Source organism: Danio aesculapii, chromosome 6 (assembly GCF_903798145.1).
Source record: "Danio aesculapii chromosome 6, fDanAes4.1, whole genome shotgun sequence".
Classification (NCBI taxonomy): domain Eukaryota; kingdom Metazoa; phylum Chordata; class Actinopteri; order Cypriniformes; family Danionidae; genus Danio; species Danio aesculapii.
Genome location: NC_079440.1, coordinates 51,081,113 through 51,104,066, shown reverse-complemented (window position 1 = coordinate 51,104,066; position 22,954 = coordinate 51,081,113). Strand labels below are relative to the sequence as shown.

Sequence of the window (22,954 nt, the reverse complement as noted above, 5' to 3'; positions counted from 1 at the left end):
ATCTATCTATCTATCTATCTATCTATCTATCTATCTATCTATCTATCTATCTATCTATCTATCTATCTATCTATCTATCTATCTATCTATCTATCTATCTATCTATCTATCTATCTATCTATCTATCTATCTATCTATCTATCTATCTATCTATCTATCTATCTATCTATCTATCTATCTATCTATCTATCTATCTATCTATCTATCTATCTATCTATCTATCTATCTATCTATCTATCTATCTATCTATCTATCTATCTATCTATCTATCTATCTATCTATCTATCTATCTATCTATCTATCTATCTATCTATCTATCTATCTATCTATCTATCTATCTATCTATCTATCTATCTATCTATCTATCTATCTATCTATCTATCTATCTATCTATCTATCTATCTATCTATCTATCTATCTATCTATCTATCTATCTATCTATCTATCTATCTATCTGTCTGTGCCACCTGAGCCACCTATCTATCTATCTATCTATCTATCCATCCATCCATCCATCCATCCATCCATGTAGGTTTGTCTATCCGTCCATCCATCCATCCATCCATCCATCCATCTATCTATCTTATAACATCTTTAAATGCTACACCATGTCCTTTACCCCAATATGCTGTGAAATGTGCTCCACGTGTTTCAGTGTCCCAGAGGAAACCCTGACCTGCCCTGCAGACACTAAAATGTCACAGTCCGAAATGTTGAGATGTCTTCCTCCTTCTCTTTCACTGTTACAAGCTATAGCTATGCTATTCTACACAGCGTGCACTGAAGCATGCAGGATTTCTCTTGTAGGCATACGAGACCACTCTAGGTTGAAATTCAGCACAAAGCGACGAGCAAGCCAGCGTTTAAGTGAATATAGAAATAACCTACAATAGTTGAAAACCTAATTGAATTTAAATTGAACTTAAAAATTACTTTAAAGAGATAGTTTACCCTAAAATAATAACATTTATTCACTTTTTAAGTTTTTTTTTGTCGAACACAAAAGCAGATATTTAGAAGAATGATAAAAACCTGCAACCATTGACTTACAATTTAGGAAAAAAACAAATACTATAGATGTCAATGGTTACTAGTTTCCAGCGTTCTTGAAAATGTCTGCTTAACCTGTAACCATTGACGTACAATTTGGGAAAAAACATATTATAGGGGTCAATGGTTACAGGTTTCCAGCATTCTTCAAAATATCTGCTTAACCTATAACTATTGATGTACAATTTAGAAAAAAAACAAATACTATAGAAGTCAATGGTTACAGGTTTCCAGCATTCTTTAAAATGTCTGCTTAACCTGTAACCACTGACCTACAATTATGAAAAAACAAATACTATAGAAGGCAATGGTTACAAATTTGCAGCATTCTTCAAAATATCTGCTTAACCTGTAACTATTGACGTACAATTTAGGAAAAAACAAATACTACAAAAGTCAAGGATTACAGGTTTCCAGCATTCTTCAAATTATCTGCTTAACCTGTAACTACTGACTTACAATTTAGGAAAAAAAACAAATACTATAGAAGTCAGTGGTTACAGGTTTCTAGCATTCTTCAAATTATCTGCTTAACCTGTAACTACTGACTTACAATTTAAGAAAAAAAAAAACAAATACTATAGAATTCAATGGTTACAGGTTTCCAGCATTCTTCAAAATATCTTCTTTTGTGTTTAACAGAAGAAAGAAGCACAAAAAGAAAAGAATGAGTTGATTATGACAGTATTGTAATTTTGGGTGAACTTCCACTTTAAGGAATCTCAAGTAAATTATAATATCTTCGTTATTAATAATGCCCGGCTAACTAGAACTTTCTTTTGTTGATTTGATGTCAAGCATTATTAATTTAGACAGGTAATTATACAACTGCAAATGTTAATGTGTAGGTGGGCATGTGCATGTTAACCTAGCAGAGTGAAAATTTCAAATGATCCCATTGTTTTTAATAATTCAATTCAGTTTGGGGCCATATTTCATCTTAACATCAACCGAACATTTATTTCCAGAGCCAGTTACATCTGTAACTTCATGACCTGCAGAGAGTATCACTTTAAGCTGTGTATCTGAAGAAAAGAGACCAGCTGTCAGACTAAATCTGATAATCAGCTCTTGCGATGTGGTTTTCACGCCTCCATTATTCCAGCATGCGTTGCACAGTCTCCCCCTGCAGCTACTGACTAACAAATCAGAAAATGCTTGATTGCTGTGTATTAATATGGAGACGCATCTATTTAAGGAGAAGAGGGGGAAACTTACCATCTAATCAACGGCAAAAGATGATCTTATTGCTATGAAGAGATTTTACATTGATGCAACAGCTTGTTCAAGACCAACACAGGAAATAAACATGGCAAATATTATCTCAATTGTTTCTCCAAGAGAGCAACAAGATTAATTGGTAGGCTAATAGAAAAAATATATATATTTTCCTGAGAAGTTTTTTGCTTTAAGTTTAACAAACTGGGCCCAGATTGGCCAAAATATCATCAAAAAGCAATTATCAGTGTTTCCCCTACACTGAAAACCCTAATAAGTTGACTGAACGAAATTAATTGAGTAAAATTTGCCTCAATTTAATTGAGCAACGGAGTCTCCCAAAACTTGTATATTTAAGTTTATTTAACTTACCGGCTTGGTAGATTATACTTAAATTGTTCAGCTCAGTGTGTGTTTCTGTGTGTGTAATTATATACTATGAAAAAAATGTTTAAAAGAAAAATAAGTAGCCATTTATTACCATTATGGTGAATAATTATATATGAAGCCTTGTTTTCTGATTTAAAAAAGACCTTAAGGTTGCACATTTTAGAATTTTACAGTCAAGACTACATTAAATACGACCTATTTTTTTCAAAAGATTAATTGTGATTTTGAGCTTGCTATACTTGAAATCATAAAGTTTATGCATTTTCATTGTATATAAGTTAAATTAACTCATATTTTTAGGTGACAGGACCAAAATGCTAAATTTTAAGTAATGTTCAGCTTTACTTGATTGTTTAAGTAAAGACAACATTAGGGTAAACAGTGCATAATTATAATAGGATGGCGCCCTGCCCACCCCCTTGAAGTCAAGTTCATTTTATTTTCTATATAGCGCCATATCACAATTTCTTTTAATAAACAAGTTAAGCAGCCGTATGCAATATCTTATTTACACAACGGCATGTCATTTCTGTCTGTACATGGTCGCGCGTGTACAAATTTCTGCTCTCTGAATCACGCATGGTGAAGTTCCACAGAGCGACACTCTGCTGTATGGGAATGAGAGTGCGTGCAACGTCTGACAGGGCCGATAGTTTCTCAGAAGTTAATCACTTTAATTTCAGAGTTGTCATTTAGGGTATATGCCGAGCTGTTCCCATACTGATAAACTTCTGGTGACCTGTTAGTGTGAGTTTTTTTTTTCCATTTTATACGATTCCTTTTACAGCATCGATGTTGTAATGTAATTCAAATACAATCAGTTAAACAGACTTTGTCATTCATTTAGTTGCTCAAGCATAAAACGAGACAAAAAGCCGTCTACTCGCACGCGCCAGTCAGAATCGGCAGGCTAGCGCAGAAGCTCCATTGAATATACTGGGGTAAAATAAATGCTCATATTATAAAGACATGGCGGGGAAAATGTAATTTAATGCAGTGCTTCTTGTACAATCTGAGACCCACTTTATATCAGATATCACTCGGCCAGTGGAGATCGCTGATTTAAAAAAATACAGACCTTAAACACGTTGATTTTGCAATGGCATTCAGTTCACCGGAAGCGCTTAACCCAGGTTACTGGCAAATTAAAAGTCCTATTAGCATACTTCAGCATATACCCTATTCTTGTAAAAAACTAATTTAGTAGGATTTTTTTGTTCTTATAGTCTCACTGAATGTTATCTGACAGCAATAACAATGTTGTTTTGATAAGATTGCATTGAAGTTACGTAACATCCATGAATTTTGGCTGGCTAGGATGTCGTGTCAACCTACAGAAAAGAGAAAAATATCAGAATTATTTTAACGCTCCCATTAGAGTGACGATGGCACAGTGTTGCCAGACATATGATAATTATCATATTTGCACGATAATTTCGACCTCTGTATGATCAATAATGAGAAAAATTCTATAATGTACCATAATTTCAGAATTTTATGGCATTTAAAAGTAATTTCATTGTAATCTTCGGGCTTCTTTACTTATTGATCTAGCTGCATCTTTTCTGCACTGTCTGTGAGGAGTTAGACAAGTAGGTGGAGTTAGACAAGTTTTCTTTCTCATCTTATGTTACCTCTTCTCAGCCAATCAACGTGGAGAATGGCTCTCTCTTACGAGTTAACGCTCCCGCTGCGCGTGCCCATGGTTAGGTCAGTAGTTTTCAGTTTGAGGTTGATATTTAAGCAATAATGTTAAAACAATGAGTGTTGTAAAGGAAGGTGAGAAGGACAGGCGAGTTTTCCCCTGATGTTCACGTTTTTCCCCATTCAAATGCGTCATGTGAACGTGTTTTTTTCCAAAGTTAATATTATCAAAACAAGCATGCACACTTCAGAGTGTGTTAAAAATTCGGCATGGTGCACTGCTTTCAAACCAACCAGCACTATTTTGCATTCCATGACGGCATCCATGACAGCAACTCAGAGGTGGAGTTTGAACCTTCCCACTAAGGTATGCCTAGTTTTCCTCAACGTATTGTTGTAATTTGCACGTTGTGTCAAAACGCTATGTGTCTAGATAATAGCTGTATACTCTCTGTTTGACTCGTGTACGGTAATTTTCCTCCAAATACGATAATTTTAAGGTTCTGATACGATACTTTGACATTTCTAATCTGGCAACACTGTGATGGCAGCACTCACTCTTCTGCGTGTAGCAGCCAGAGTAAATCTCCAGCTCCGGGTCTCATATTATGAGGTGCTAGACTGGACAAAAGAGGTGCAGAGAGGCCTAGTGTGCGTGCGAGAGAGAGACCAAATGGGTGGAGGTAAACCGGGTGCAGGACAAAGAGTCCCTCGGTCTCTCTCACGTGCCAATACTCGGCCTCTCTTGCCTGCACTCGATCTCTCTCACCTGTACTTGGTCTCTCTCGCCTGCACCCGGTCTACTTTGCGCCCGTTCTGACTCTCACACTAAGTCAAAGGTCAAGTACAAAATTATACTTTATTTAGTATGTATACTAATATCAATGTACTAGTCGTGTACTTGTGCACTAATAGCGCTTGAATCAAACTGGCCCACTTTCTAGTTTTAAAGTATAGTGTTTTTTTTAAGATTCAGGCTTTCTGCAGATATCATCATGTCAATTTTAAGACTTTTCAAGACCTTTTTAAGACCATTAAGTATTAAATTTATAACCTATATCACAATATCAAAAACACGCATCCACATAAAGAGAAAATGCTAAATTTGTGGTAAAATAAATGTATTCAAATTGAACAGTACTGAAGACAGGTTAGATGCATAGTTGAACTACAGAAAAAACAAACAAACAAACAAACAAACAAACATTTTAAGGCTCATTTATACTTTCGCCAGGCACCGCATCGCGCGCCTCACGAAACAGACGAGGCTTTAATACATGATGCGTTCGCCATTGAGATATTCTTTTAAATGACAGGGGGTGACAGACAGTAAAATCAGACGGATAAACAGAAGTAAACAGAAGTTTCCAGAACTAGGTCATATCATTAATATCATTGAATATTTTTAAACAAATTGTTTTTTGTTATTTTTAATAATTTATTTTAATGATTATAAAGATTTTTATAACCATTCAAGATTTTTTAAATCAAACTTTGATGCATCACTTGCTTTAGTTCATATCTCGGACAGTTCAACCTATTAAAGTTAAATATTAATGACAACAGAACATGGGTTGCTCTACAATTATATTTTTTTATAATGGCAAAATTAAAAGCAAAAAATGTACACTTAATAAAAAATACTGACGTTTTTTTATTTTGCCCACTCAACAATTCACACATTACTGTCTGGCTAGTTTCTGTCCTCTACTTATAAGCTAAAAAGGCAATAATGGTCCAACATTCCTGACCATTATCACCAATAAAGCCTAGTAATTGGGCATCAGTATATTGTAAACTGATGTACAAATTTTCCTTTCCAGTTATCAAAGAAATAATCTGTTCCTTCATTTTAGTTTGTAACTTGTAAATTGTTTTAAATTCAAAATTGTAATATATTCATGAGTGTAAAATGTTATGAATGGTGAAAAAAACATATTCTGTAATATTACAACCACTTGGGTCTCCACTTTTGTCATGGCCTCTTTTTTGTTTTAACAAACTAAAACAAACATCCTTTTCCACGGCTGTTGCAATTTCTAGCCAAGAATTATTGGTCATCTGGTTCTCCCGATCACGCATGGACGGATCATAAAGATGTCTGTACAGTCATACCTGTTTCAGACAAAATCTCTTCAAAGTGTTTCATATTCAACTCAAATCAAATGCGACACCGCGCGCACTGTTTACCAGAGTCTCAAAACATTTCATGAGCTCCGCCAGCCGAAATTATGTTGCGCACAGCCAAATCGAACCTCAGCAAACACAGCGATGATGTCACATTTGTCGCGCACACGGAGTTCAATAACAGAAAGCGGATTGGCTATAGCATGTTGGTCTCATTTGTAGTTGTAATACTGCAAATTACAATTGGACTAGTGAAATAAAAAACTACAACACCACGAAAACCAAGCAACAACGACAAAAAAGGATTTAATTGAGCATTAGATGTAGCGTTATATGGATATCGGAAAAATAAGACCTGTGCAAAAATATTTAAGACCTAGAACAGCCAATTCAAGACTTTTTAAGGCCTAAAATTTCGATTTTTAAATTTGAGACTTTTAAGACTTTTTAAGACACAGCGAAAACCCTGAGTTTAAAATAGCTTCTATTGCCCTGACTGTCCCAGTGTAAACTGTGAGGGTGACTTCTCAACCATAAACAAGGTAATAAACACTTTTTACAACAGCATTTGCTGGTTTAAGCTAAATTTGAATGGTGAATGTAATTGCAGGTCAAGACAAACATTCGCAATAGGCTGCAAGGAGAACATCTTGCAGCTTGCATGGGGATCTCAATAAATGGGCCAGGCATTTCTGACTTTCCATAACAAGAAGCTCTGAAAATGTTCTTCCAGAAGCCCAGAAAGATGCACTGCAGTGACAAAAGCTGCACATTTTGTGGATAAAAAAAGATATAAAAATAAATGTTTATTTTCAGCTTGTTTGGTTGTACAGTTCAAATAATTGTTTAGTTATTTACTGCTGTCATTAAAAGAAACAAATTAACACCATTACTCCTTGTGTTTGTGTCGATGTCAGTCTGAACAGCTGCGGCGCACATCCAATCCCTCTACCCCACCTCAAAACTGTAAACCTAGGGGAAACACTGAATAATTAATAATAATTATAATTTATTAATTTTTTATAATAAACCAAATAATTCAGGTAATTAATAATTAAAACAAATAATGTCCAAAATGGCATTCTATAGGGGGTTGAGTAAAAAAATACTGTTTTAAACCGCACATACAGTATACACCAAAAAAAGATGATATTTGCTGTTTGTTCAAACTATTTATTTAACCTGTCAACCAGCACTCACTACTGGAGATTTACACCTTTAAATAACAGTTCTTGACCCCAGTGAGCTACAAACAAAAATTAGGTATCATTGGAAAAAAGACACTTTGAGCTTGGACTATGGTCCATCTAGAAGTTAGCTAGAAGGTTAGTTTCATGCTGCAAAATATAAAAAGTTATACATTACGAAGTGATGAGAAAGAAAAATTGTACTGTGTTCAATATTTGTTTTTCCATATACAAACACTCAATCAGTTCCAAAGTGGTGAACCAATCAGAAGAACTCAATGGTGGGGCAAGGGTTGCACACTTTAGTTTACAGGCACTTATGGAGTCTGTGTCAGGATAACATCACACTACTTGCACACATCTGATCTCGTTGTTGATCATCTGATCTGAGTTGTTTAAACACACTTTTTTACAGTGTAAGGTCTAGATTTCTTTTACAGTTGAAGTCAGAATTATTAGCCCCACTGTTTTTTTTTCTGTTTAACACATTTCTAAACATAATAGCTTTAATATTTCATTTCTAATAACTGATTTATTTTATCTTTGCCATGATGACAGTAAATAACAATTGACTAGATATTTTTCAAGACACTTCTATACAGTTTAAAGTGACATTTAAATGCTTAATTAGTTTAATAAGGTTAACTAGGCAGGTTAGGGTAATTATATATTTATATTTAATTTATATTTATATAATTATATTTTTATACTTTGTATTTTTTTCTACAGCCACATACTCTATATATAAAGTCTTTTTATATATTTGTATATTTGAATTATTTATTTTTTTATATATATTTTTTATAATGTTATATTTTTCTAAGGTGACACAATGGCGCAGTAGGTAGTGCTGTCGCCTCACAGCAAGATGGTCGCTGCTTCGAGCCTCAGCTGGGTCAGTTGGTGTTTCTGTGTGGAGTTTGCATGCTCTTCCTGCGTTCGCGTGGGTTTCCTCCGGGTGCTCCGGTTTCCCCCACAGTCCAAAGACATACGGTACAGGTGAATTAGGTAGGCTAAATTGTACGTAGTGAATGAGTGTGCATGGATGTTTGCCAGAGATGGGTTGCAGCTGGAAGGGCATCTGCTGTGTAAAACAAATGCTGGATAAGTTGGCGGTTCATTCCGCTGTGGCGGCCCCAGATTAATAAAGGGACTAAGCCGAAAAATAAAATGAATGAATGATGAATGTTTTTCTAATTTTATATTGCACAACTCCTATTTCTCCATAATTTAGATTCTTATTGTTATCATTATTATTTTTATTATTGTGGTTATTATTTTAACAAGTCATGAGTGGTTGTGTTAGCATTTTACTGCATATCATACTGTGTACGACTGTGTATGTGAAATTTTTTTGTAATTGAAGTTGAAACAACACTCATTCATTCATTTTACTTCAGCTTAGTCCCTTATTTATCAGGGGTCGCCACAGCGGAATGAACCACCAACTATTCCAGCATAGGTTTTATGCAAAGGATGTCTTTCCAGCCGCAACCCAGTACTGGGAAACACCCATACACTCTCGTATTCACACACGCACTGATATATTATGATCATTTTAGTTTACCCACTTCACCTATAGCACATGTCTTTGGACTGTGGGGAAAACCGGAACACCCGGAGAAAACCCACGCGAACACAGGAAGAAAATGCAAACTCCACACAGAAATGCCAACTTGCTCAGCCGGGACTCAAACCAGTGACCTTCTTGCTGTGCGGTGACAGTGCTAACCACTGAACCACCATGCTGCCGAAACACAACACTGTTAGTTTTTATTTATTTACAAAAGTTGCCAGGTTTGCTCTCATTTCCCCTTGCCTTTGGTCTCCCTCTTTTTTCTCATCTGTTGCCATATCCTTCCCTCCCACCTCCCACCCTCACCCTCTCTCTCTCCCCCTCCCATGACTAACTAATGAGTCCTGGCATTGCTGTGGTCCCCGTGGCATTATTGGGCTGATCTGTGCTCTCTTAAGGGTGCGCTAAGAGCTTGACTCTCCACAGCAGCAGGAGGCCCACACTTCTCTTAAACAGCAGGGCTAAAGAGGTTTGTTTACTGGGTAACACCTTGGCCTGACCTCCTCGGGCCGCTGGGAGTTACTCTGTGATTAGTTCTGTGCTTGCCTGGAGCCGAAGAACGGGCGTCGGGCTGGAAAGCCAGTCTCTCCCCACCGCAGGGTGAATGATTGGGCAACTCATGCTGTAATCAATCATCCTTTCTACCACACGTACACATCCGGCGGGAGAAGGATGGGCCCTCCTAAACTTGTTGCTATCTTTGTCGCCGTGCCTGAAAAGCTGCATGATTTTATTTAGAGTCGGCCTTTGACTCGATAACAGGAGATTAATTGGAGCTGTTGCTTGGCTTTGTCCCCAATGGGTCTTTGTGGCTTTTGGCGTATAGAGAAAGAGAAAGAGGACCAGGATATATACCCGGCTAATCGGGTCTGTTTGCTACGTGCTTGAACACCATTTTCTCTTTTCCCTCCTGGTTGGCGAATGTTTGCTGCTCGGCCCCTATGGACAGGGTCTTATTATTGCAATGTGTATTCACATCTTCCACCTTTCGCCCTGGGTTCTCCTTCTCCTTCACTTTGTCGCTTTCTTCTTGCAATGAAATGTCAGTGACAAATCTGGCACCTTCTCCTCTGGCGGCACTGTTGGACTGAAACTGGGCTTCACTGAACTAACCGTGCCTTCTCATTGAGACAGGGTTTTTTTTAATTTTTCATGTCTCAATGGATTCTACAATGAGCATTGGGTTGCCCTTTATGGCATAGGCATAGCAATCAAAGTTGACCATGTAGAAATAATCATATTGTTGAATTCATCGTGAAGTTTAACCCTCTTGTTGTCTTAGAATTGTTTATACATACACTGTTACTCTGCGCTCACACCAGACGCAGATAAAGCGTCATGCGCGAAAGATTTACATGTTACATCAATGCAAAGATGCAAATAGACATTCTGCGGCACAATTTACGTAAATGAGGTGCCGCGAATTATGTGATTCGCACAAATGAAGCGATTCATGTGAATAAAGTGATTCACACGAATGAAATGGCGCAAGGTGATTGTTTTGCACCTTTGAAAATCTCAACTTCAGCGGACATTTGTGCTGCATTAACCAATCAGGAGTTTACTCTTGTAAGGAAGTGATTATGACTTAGCGCCTGTTGTTGGTGTCCCGGGGGAAAATCCTCTTGCAGACACTGGAAACAGTTCATCAAACTGGGCTCGGCTCAGTCTGAAGCACCGCTGAAAGCCTCCATCATCCAGGTATAGTTTCTGGAGGAGTTAATAATATCATAGAGCTGGGTGCAACTCTGAAAGGTTCTAGTGGACTCAGACATGGTGCCGAACTAATCTACACTGTTTTTCAGCCTTCCTAAAGCACATAAAGCACAGCTTACTTACTCAATAAAATACATGTTAGCCATTTAGCAACAAAGCTAGAGTCACCGGGCAGACAGAAGCCCTGCCCATAACATGAATCCGCATCTATTGTGAAGTGAATTTGACGCAGGAATGAAGCGAAAATGTTCACGCATCTATTTTCACGGGAATAGCTCGATTTATTCACGAGTGCTGTGTCTGGTGTGAACGCAGCCTTAGACTTTGCTGCAATTTTAGTTACTTACTGCAAAAATTCCCTGTAAAATACCACATACATTCTTTAAAGTTGACTTCTGTTATATGCACTGCAATGTGGGACATCTTAAAATTTTTACAGTAACTTACTGTATATTAGGAATTTGCCGTATTCTACTGTAATCAAAGTAATCAAGCACTGCTACTGTAGTTGAAGACAAACAAGAGTCAGTTGATGAAAAAATTTGTAAATACGAAGAATAAAGGTACTGCTAGTGTAAAATGTAAATAAATTACAGTAAAACTAGTGTAAAAATTGTCATACTGTAAATTTTGAACGTGTTCAAGGGCATTTTACCATGAAAAGAAGTTGCGGTCAAGTTATTTTACTGTAAAAAAATGAAATTGCCATAGGGCCCCGCTACAGTAAAACACGTTAACAGGTAAGTTACTTTAAAGGGGCAGTTGCGGTAACAGTGCTGCCAGAAAGTTACTGCAAAAAATACAATAAAATGTCTAACAGAGCCGTTCGCTTTCACTAAACCTCTAAAATAAAGCATCTAAATTTAATTTCAATCCTTACATCTATTTATCATGAAGAAACAACCTCATTATTCATCACAAATTCTGTGAATTTTCTTTATTGGAACGTTTTTTATACATAAGTGTAAATATACTGTATGTAAACCAAATTTTATATTTTTAAACAAGAATTGGAACTGTACTTGAATACCATTTCAGAGTGTTATAACAAGAAAGGTGTCTCTAAAAACATGTGCTTTGTTTAATATTCTTCATTAATTTGTATTATTTGTTCATGTGCCTCTCTCTTTTTCATTTTATTTTTTATTTATAAAGTTTTTCCTCATCAGTGTGGAGTATTTCATCAGGTTAATCAGAAGGTAACACTCCTTTTAGACTAAAAACTGTATTTTCTAATGATAAATGTACTTAAATAAGTACAAAAATATTTTATCAAGACAGTATTCATAAAAGTTAAAGCATTAGATTCTTATTTTGTGTGTTTGGAAGCGTGTGTGATGGGTTGTGCATGTGTGTGCCTGTGTATGTGAATAGTTTTTGTGGTGTAAAAATTATTTTATAGCTGGCGGGTCAAAAATGATCTGAGGGACAACAGTACCATAAATGTGCACAGCCTTTTTTTTCTAATATCTAATAGATTTTTTCTAATATCCATTTTAGAAAATCACCAAACTTTAAGATAAACATAAAAATAAAGATGATTGTTTCTGCTGTTAAAATGGTGCACAGGAGGGTTAAACATAATAGTGTGAAAGTGTATCATCTGGATGTGTTTTTAAGGTATGTTAGTGTGTTAACATTTTAACCTTCAGGCTTAAAGATGTATAACGTGTATAGCTTTAACAAAGATGAATTGTATTTAATTTATACAGTGAAGATTATGCAGTGTTACTTTTAGATTTGATTATTCAATTTCTGTAGTTGAAAACTGTTAGACTCCGCAGAAGTCTCTGTATTTCATTTGTATCTTTGTTCTGTCGTATTTATGCTCTTAATTTTGCAATATGTTATGCAGATGCACCAGTATTGATTTCAACTATTACGGCAGCGAGTTATACATATTTCACTTTACTGCAATATGCTTTAGTGCATAGGCCTTGTACAAGTTTTTAAATATTACAACCATTTTTTCTGACTCATTCGTAATCCTTATTTTGTTCTATTAGTGTAGCTCTGGTTTATTTAGTGCATGCACTGAAGCAGTTTATTTTACATGTATATTAAAAATGTATTTTTTATTTCTCTTTAATGTAGAAATATGTTACAAATAACATTTTTCAGTCCTAAAATGCAAACCATGTTCTCCTTGTATATAAATATGTGATCAGTAGACTAGTTTTCAGTCATGTGACTTGCATGGAGGCCTGGTGGGGAAAAAACTATGTGAAGACATGGCAGCTACACAAAATTCCATCTATTTTAAGCTACGAATATTTGAATTACATATTAACAGAACAAAACAGAGACATGATCACAAATGGTTATTGTGGGCACTTGCGATCCATATACTGCACCCGCAGCCATTTTTCAGTTATTCATGTCCCTGCCAGAGCTCCAAATCGGCAATGTTTACATCTATCTTGTGAATATTCCTCAGCGATTTAGTCATTGGTGACAGCATTATAGCTTGTAAGTGTCTGTTTTTATATTTGGTGTCGATTTCTTTTGCTTATATTAATATTTGTTGGTAGGAATAATCTATTCATTTACTTTTGCTATTAATACTTTACATTTCAATTAATACTTTAAAGAGCCCCTATTATGGGTTTTTAAAAATGACCTTCTAGGCAGTGTGTAACACAGTACTAAGTAAATGAAAACATCTAGCTGATGGTTAAATCTGAAAGCGCACTCCATTTGAAAATATTGATTCTTTACCAAAATAGTCGATTCAGTCGAATAAATGAATCGTGTTGGGTCCGGATCTTTTGCCTGAATGCATCGACGTCGACATGGTAGATCACCAAATATGAAGTACTGGTTAAGGTAAAACGTGAACGCGCCTTTCCCTTCAGACCCTAGCGGAGCGCGGGAGATCACAGATCATGATGCGAAGATGACAATCACTGACAGATGGAGATTCAGCTATGGGAAATAAAGGGTTAAAGTAAATTTTCACAACAATACCACAGTATAGCCAACCTAGTGCTGTGTTTGCTCCCGTAACTTTTCAGATTTTTGATACAATAACTTACACTGAAACGCAGGATTCACCTGCCGTTTGCTATTGAAGGAGCAGCAGAGACTATTATGTGTGGGACTTTGTCAGACTTTGACAAGGAACTTTGTCAGTAACTGTTACAGTTCGTATGGACCAGTTTCTTCTTCCTCCGGATCATAACCTGTAAGTGTTATTAAAACTGTTGCCTCATTTTGTGTAGTTGTAACTCGTAACCGCTCCATGTGGCTTGTCTGTTATAGATCAGTGCTTGTAATGTTAGTGTTAGGAGAAGAGTAATATGCTGGTGTTGAACAGCATTACTTTAATGGATTCCTGCATTGGGTTCTCAAATACTCTCTGGTACTTCATAGCCGTGGTGGGCATTTCTCTCTGTCTCACGCTGAACCTAACCGACCAATCACAACAGACTGGGTCATCGAGCCAATCACAGGAGATTAGCTTCACACAAAGCAGAGGTTTGGGAACAAATGAATCGCTGAACGTATCAAATGGGAGTCGCTGGGATAATTAGGTAAAAATAAATGGATATTATAAGACAATGAAAGTGTTTTTGACCTTGCATGCATATCAGCCTGTTGTTGGAAACCCCCAAAACCAAAATATGACCTTTTGTGATGCAAAATAGGGGCTCTTTAATTGCACTTAACCTGCAAATTAGAATAGAAACTGTATAAAAAGCATACAAATGCACTGACAGTTACAGGTAACCAGGGCTTTACATTAACACCCGCCAACCCCCCAAATGCGGGTAGATTTCAGCTTTGGCGGGTTAGACAACCACTCTCACTAGCTACATTGGCTGGTTGAAGATCATTTTTAAATGATAGTTTTCTTAAAAGCAGGGGTAGACAATAAAGATGGCCCAATATACGTGCAAATGTCATCTAAGAATCGAGAAGCAGCATGACCGACAAAAATAGCGTTCGCGCGGGCAAAAGAAAGCAGGTGAATACAGAGTGAGAGGATGATCACTCGCTCGCACAGGTGATGTGATGCACGCGACTGTTTAAAAAGCATGCGCGCTCCCGTTTTCTAGCGCGAAGCAACTATGCCTGGAAACGCAACTGGTGCGATTGGTTCTGTTTGAAACCGACTGGACAAAAAGTGATGCTCGTGCACCCACAGTCCTGCTGCTTCCAAAAGCCTTTTTGTAAGCAGCAGCGGTTGTTGGTTTTGTTTTAACTATTCTTTGAACACAAAAAATTATGGGACTAATGTTATCCGTGTGCGTGTGATCATCCTTTCATTATCACACATGGTATGTTTTTCACCTGCTTTCTTTTGCTTAGGGTTATTTTTGTTAATATGGTTTAATTAGCATTTTTACAATAACATTGCTTTAATATGAGATTAACTTCCCATACGTGTAGTTAACTTGTGATCTGAGAGAACTTTAGCTTGGACAGACTAGGCTTCTGTGCACAGTTTAAGATAAATGGCAATAATAATTTTTTTAATGTTATTTTTTTAAAGAAAGGTTTTGTTGAATAAAAAGAGCATGTATACAGCTATATTTGGCATGTTTTGACATGTTATTTAACATTTGTGGCTATGAGAAATAATTATTTATTTATTTTTGATGTGGTCAGAGATAAATTTGGTTAATCCTTAGTGTTGAGCCCTGAAAAGACTTGTGAAATAAAAACCAATTGAAATGCGACACTATGAAACCACAACTCATTTTCTCATGCACATTAAGCAGGTTTATACACAAAAATAGAGAAATGAATGAGGAGGTATGTATAAATAACACAAAGTCTAAATCAAGTAATTTTAGCATGTCAAAAGTCAAATTTCTGCATATAAAATATATTTTCCCAACGACAAAATTGTGGCTAGTGAAAATGGCGAGTGGCTAGCAATGTTGGAAAACTACCAGCCACGGTGGCTGGTGATCAAAAAATTTAATGTCAAGCCCTGTAGGTACCATATTTTGTTATTGGTTAATTATGCTTCCATTAGGCACAAATCCATTCATTTATACTGTTTGGTTGTTCTTTCTATGAGGGAATTATGTATAAGCAAAGCCTAGGCATGTCTCCTCATCGGTTAGTAATGCTACATCTTATTGCACAACAATTATCTGGCTTCTTGGCTAAAAAAAGAGAAATCACTCAGCCTGTGGCTTGGTGGTCAGCGGGAGATAGCAATGTTTTGCCCACCAGGGGAGCATTCCCCTAATGGTGTGACGTCATGTGAAAACTATCAATTGGCTTAAATTAATGACTGCTATTTGAAAAGAGAAATCATTCCTCTGAGACAGCTCTAACCACATGGCTTATACTGTAAGAACAATACGAGAACTACAAAACAAGCACAGCAATGTGATTTAAAAGTGTAAATAATGCATTCACAAGCATTAGATTTTTTACCAAATCACGCCGCTATATCAACAATGCCACACACAGCTCTGATTTGTCAACACAAATCTCTAAAAAGTCACATCCTTTACTTTTTACAGCAACACAGCTTCGTTTCTGTTCTACTGAAGAGCTTCAATAAGTCTCCGGAGATGAGAAAAAGCAGCATATGGAATATTCAGACAATTCCTTACAGCATCTCCAATACAAGAAAACAATCTTTTATTTGCTTGTTTTCATTCAAGCTAATCCCAACTGCAATATTATTCCTGCACAAGGTCAAACAGGCTGTTTTAAAATAAGCCACATGAGGTTGTTCAACCAATAGTACAACATAAGGCAACTGCTATCTATACATTTCCACAAAAAAAAACATTCAGAACTTCAGAAACTGGAGGTCAAGCTCATTCCTGGGTAAATGCAGCAGTGGTGCGAGCAACACATGAGCTGATAGTCTGCCTCCTCTAATGCTTCCCATTAAAGTTAATGTGTATGTTTGCATGAAACTCACCAATATGGCTGCGATGTGTCGAGGCCAGGCTGAACTGACCCCAGAGAGACAGCAGACAGATGCCCAACAGCAGCAATCTCCTGCCCACACGCTGCAGCTCCCTCTCCCGCATCCTGCAGACACAGAAATATACACGCATCATACATATTTATACTTAATCGAGAACATTAACATATGATTCAATGACATATGGGGATTAAGAGTCAGTAAACAGCTCGTTTATATTAAATACACCATCAACTGGCATGGAAATCAAACTGTCATGGTTTGGTAATATTATAATACTTTGATATGGGGGATTTAAAAGATAGTGGTTGATTATAAAGACAGAATGACAGCATTTTCTTCCATATTGTATTGTGAATACGAAAAAAATGAGGAAGGGGACTTTTTTGAATATCATTTTGAATATCATTCAATTGCATGGTTGGATCATGGTTTGCAATTGGTTGGTCTGATGTGATTGACAGGTTTGTCTCGCTTTCAGACAGTGAACATGTCAACTGCGTGTCAATTTAAAAATGTGAATGCATAAAAAAAGAATACATTTGGAGTGTTGCGTTGGGAAGAGACGTGAATACAGGGGTTGGATCCAAGTGCAGTATTAAGAGAATGGTCAGGGGTCTGAAAACCTGCATACACAGAAATAGAGGCAAATCCAAAGCGTAATCTAGATGACAGGCAAAAGGGTCTAGACAGGTGGCAAACAATCAAAACGATACAATGTAAACAGCAATGATGGCCGAATCGCTAACAAATTGTTCTTTATAACTGGATCTTCCAAGTGAACTAGTTCACCAAATCGAACTGAATCATTTGAAATGATTCAACTCTCCAGTAACCACATATTAACAAACTACTTACTTTTTAACATGTCTGATGCCCCCTCTGATTCAAAATAAACCAGTATCCTGAGTTTATCAGCTACTAGAACAGTACACCAGGATTTGAGAACTGGTGAACTGATAATAATGCACATGCGTGATTGATGCATGATGATATTTTAACATGACATGACTACATACAAACTGACTACATATTTTAGTATGTTGAGACCTAACATGGGAGGATTGTCATTACAGCATCGCAAATGAGATCATTACGTTGTAGCACAAAGACAACCACTGATCTGTTTTTTTGAACCAGTTCATTGAAACAAACTGGCCAAAAGATCCAGTTGGAAGAAAAGATCCAAATTTCCCATCACTAATAAACAGTCCAAGGGGTCAAAAACACAAAAACGATGCAAACGCTTTGTAATGCACCAACAAACTAACAAGACTAACAATTGTCCTACAGCTGTGTAAGAGTAATCAGGGTGAACTTGAAACTGGTGTGTGAATGCAGGGTATGATGGGGTTTATAGTCCGGATGAGTGTTACAGGGAGCAAATTTAAGTGTTTTCTCCTTTTTTTGCATAAATAGGTTATTTAACCTCAGTCCTGATCAAAACTACAAAATGTTTTTAAAATATTCAGGATTTTAACTCTTTAATTGACAAGTTTACCAATGATGTTACTGATTTGGTAAAAAAAAAAACACACAAAATTACTTATTTTCAATATAAAATTTAACTGTGGACTGGATTTTGTTAACCTTTTATCACAGTCTTGGACATGTGAACAATTAGTAAATACATTGGCGTTGATGCATTGTTAGATTTTAATTTTTTTCTCCATAATTTACTGTTGGTAGCTGTATTTGCCCCATTGGCTTCCATTATAACCACATTTGATGGTGCATAAATACACAGTCTGTGTTGTTGTTTACTCCATGTATTTCTGAGAGCTGAGATGCATATTTTGAAGTGTGCAAAGGTCACTCTCACACTATTACACACATATACACATTTTAATTCAAAATCCAGAAACTAACTAACAACTTTTTTGCACAGACCTATCCAAAGGGTTAATAGTGCTAACTGATGATCAACAGTAAAACTTTTACCTCTTCCCAACAGGGAAAACCACCAACAATCAAAAATGCATGATTATATGGTGTCATGGTTTTGCAATCAAAAATGTGGTTATAATGGAGGTCAATGGAGCAAAAAATGGGAAATCATAATGGAAGTCAATGGGGCAAAAACAGCCACCAACAGTAAATTAGGAAGAGAAAATGAAAATCAATTTAAAAAACAATGCATCAAAGGCAATGTTGTTTTATATGTTCAAGACTTCGATAAAAGGTTAAAAAAATCCACAATTACTTTTTATATTCAAAATATATCATTTTGTGTGTTTTTTCACCAATTCAGAGACACCATTTATTAATTTGGCAATTAAAGAGTTAAAGTTCTGTGATTTTCAAAACAATGTAGTAGTTTTGATCAGGACTGAGGTTGATTAACAGATTTATGTAAAAATAAATTGAAAAAATATTAATCTGATGGATTTTTACAGCAGTTTAATTAAGTGGATGTTTGCATCCCAAACATAACAAAAGGGTAGTAAATTTGAGTGTATCGCTGAGTTCTTTAAAATATTCAAAGCAGAATTCTCGAAATATGTGCCAAAATAAGATTTGTCACCAAAAATCATTCTGCTAGCTCAAACACAGAGAAAGTTACAACCAAATTAAGGCTCTAAATCACCCCAGAGTGGATGAAAACCTACCAACAGTACATAAGGGTTATTATAATTATAAAACACCATGCAAAAAAACTAATTTCGTCCCATTTGCCACAACAAACAATTTTACAACTTTCCCCTAATTGCCTCAAACACCCAGAAAATAGCCCATTTACCATTTAAATGTCAGATCAAACATCCCATTTTGTTCTGAAATACAGTCAGTACAGTCGATCAAACAAATGGCTCCAATGCACAACGCCACCCATAAATCCCCCAAAATGCGAGATGGTTTTGTACGCTGGCAGACACGATTCCAAACAGCCATTAATTTCCTCAAATATCAGCCATCCTTCAAATGTGTTAGCGAGTGACACAATCTCGCTCTTCGGTGGTGGTCCGCTCTTGTCTGGAAAACACAGTAATCTTGATATACTATCAGAGGCTGCAGGCCAGTAATTCCCTCTCTGTCTTTGAGGGGTCCGGAGAGACCAGCACACACAAAAGCAATCATTGTGCCGCCCCGCCAAGCTTGTGTTCTACTTGCGGAGAGAGGACAACAGCAGTATCACAGCCATCTTTTCATGTCTTTTGCCAGCACCTCTCTGCAAATTACAGCAAAGGCGAGCTTCTTATGAAGGGCTGTGAGCCTGCATGTTTGGCAGAGACTGAGGGGCTTTTCTGCATATGTTCCCTAGTAAGTCGGACTCTGGAGGTTTCTCTGTCCTTCATTAATCTACAATATAAGTTTGCTTTTTTTCTGGCCGCAGCAGAAGCATACGAATAACCCAATTTGAGGTTTTGATTAAGGCAGGCATTTTCTGAATTAGTGCTATTTGATTAGAGGAAAAAGCTCTCGGTTGCATTTTGCAAGCCAAATAAAAAGACATTAAAAATGTTAATGAGATCTGCATCGATATAAAATACATATACATAGTAATGGAAGCTCCTGCAGTGGTGCTTACAATGCAATACTGACTGACCCAATGTAGGGAGCTCTGAGGGGCTGCCAAGAGTTGTTATGTGGCTGATTTGTGGTTGTTAAGGTGTTTCTATGCAGCTTGTCTTAAATTTATTATACTAATATGGAGTTGCTAACGTTCTAAGCAGTGGCGTAGTGGCAAATTAATTAATTCATTCATTCATTCATTCATTCATTCATTCATTTTCTGTTCGCCTATTCCCTTTAGTAATCTGGGTTCGCCACAGCGGTATGAACTGCCAACATATCCAGCTTATGTTTTACGCAGCGGATGCCCTTCCAGCTGCAACCCCTCACCGGGAAACACCCAAACACACTCATTCACACACATACACGATGGACAATTTTAGCTTATCCAATTCACCTGTACCGCATGTCTTTGGACTGTGGGGCAAACTGGAGCACCTGGAGGAAACCCATGCAAACGTGGGGAGAGCAGGCAAACTCCACACAGAAATGCCCACTGACCCTGCCAGCAACCTTCTTGCTGTCAGACGATAGCACTACCTATTGCCCCCACCCCCCCACAAAAAAAAATAAGGTTGTTAATTTCTGTAATTTCCTTGAAGGAAAACTGGTGACAAACATTCATTCATTCATTTTATTTTCGGCTTAGTCCCTTTATTAATCTGGGGTCACCACAGCGGAATGAACGCCCAACTTACCCAGCACATGTTTTATGCAGCGGATGCCATTCCAGCTGCAACCCATCACTGGGAAACACCCATACACACTCATTCACACACATACACAACTGTTAAGATGTACAACGCAGTGGCTAGGGAGATGTTATGCAAAGAGATGGTTGCCAGGGTGTTGCTGACACTCCTATGTGGTTTGCCCTTGGGTGCACTGGTAGTTGTAATGTTGTTTCTTTGATGCTTGTAGCGCTTAGAGGGTTTTACCATGTTACTACTCAGTTGTTAAGATGTACAACTTTATGCAGCTGCTAGGGTGATGCTATTTAAAGAGATGATTGCTAGGGTTGCTGGCAGCTAGCTCTCTGCAACTCTCACATTGTTGCCCACTAGGGTTGGATCGATAGGCGATGCCATCGTACATCGCCGATGACCGATAGACATCACGATGCTGAGCCTGCTCGCGAAAAACACACACTTAGACAGTTTATCAAGGATGTACCGCTGGATGGTGTCTCACTAAAGTTGTTAAACATGATATTTAATTAATCTTGCCTCTAACGACGCTTCGGTCTTTGGAATCTATCAGGTAACGTGTCACAGCGTCAGTACACTGCCAAAATTTTTCGCTTTCATGCTTGTACTTACAGTAGTAATTTTAGTCAAAACCTCAGACACTGTTGGTTGGTTCCTGTTGGTTGTGCACCTTTTTAACCAACCAAGTTTGTCGACCCCATTATAACGACACAGATTCTGTGGAAAAAGTGATTGACAGGTGGTAATTTGTGAGTAACTTACCTTTATTTATTTATGATTTGTTTATGGGTAAAACAAAGAACATGCGGGTCAGGTAGTTGAAACAGTATGCTACAAATAATTAATTCGTTAAGAATTAATTAATTATTCATAAACAATAAATTCACCACCGCCTACGACAATGATGCCATCGTCCATCACGATGTTTCACATTAGACATCATACAATGCCAAATTGGTCAACATTGCCCAACCTTATCGCCTACTGAAGCTAAACAGGGCTACGCCTGATCAGTATCTGGATGGGGGACCACATGGGAAAGCAAGGTTGCTGCCAGAAGTGGTGTTAGTAAGACCAGCAGGGGGCACTCAATCTGTGGTCTGTGTGGGTCCTAACACCCCAGTATATTGATGGGGACTCTTTACTGCTCAGTGAGCGATGTCTATCAGACGAGGCGTTAAACTGAGAACTTGACTCTCTGTGGTCATTAAAAATGCCAGGATGTCCTTCAAAAATGAGTAGGGGTTTAACCACGGCATACTGAACTCTGTACATCATGGCCTCCAAACCATTCTCATATCAAAATTGGCTTCATCAATCTGTCTCCTCTCCACCAATCAGCTGGTGTGTTGTGTGTGGTCTGGCGAAATATGGCTGCCATTGCATTCTCCAGGTGGATGCTGCACACCCAATTGGTGGATGAGGAGATTCCCGCCAAAAATGTGTAAAGTGCATTGGGAGTCCAGAAAAGCGCTATATAAATGTAAGGAATTATTGGTAGGGTGTTCTGCATTGTTGCTATGCAGTTGCTTTGGTGTCAAGTCTTATCACATAGAACAGTAGCAATACACCTTTTTTTAAAAATCTGAAATAACATTTATGTCCATATCACAGATGACAAACTCTCAATAAACAGAAAAAAACACCATGATTTCAATAACACAAAATTAAAATGCGCTTTTTTAAATCATAATTACAAATCTCAAGTGTTTGCATTCAAAATCAGAGCTTCATGAGCATCCTTCACCAACCCAACGTCTTTTCTTTCACTTGTCCTTTTTTTCCCTCTCGCCTATAAGCTCAATTAGCCTCCCTGTCTGCAATAACCACACAAAGCCGATGGGGTTCACAAGCTTATGAGGTCGTTGACAAGTCACTGAAGTTGAGGTATTGAAAACACACACACTGTAAATAGCTGACGTCGCCT

At 37.3% G+C, this 22,954-nt stretch overlaps 1 protein-coding gene across 1 annotated transcript in view; it reads right to left on the bottom strand.

Annotated features, from left to right (window-relative positions):
• The window catches only part of tafa3a (TAFA chemokine like family member 3a), a 219,693-nt gene that overhangs the window by 55,277 nt on the left and 141,462 nt on the right, over positions 1–22,954 (bottom strand). The window contains exon 2 of the mRNA XM_056460464.1: positions 16,802–16,914. Within this exon, the coding sequence (XP_056316439.1) occupies positions 16,802–16,913 (112 nt within the window). The 5' untranslated portion in view covers position 16,914. The remainder of the gene's footprint in view (positions 1–16,801; positions 16,915–22,954) is intronic.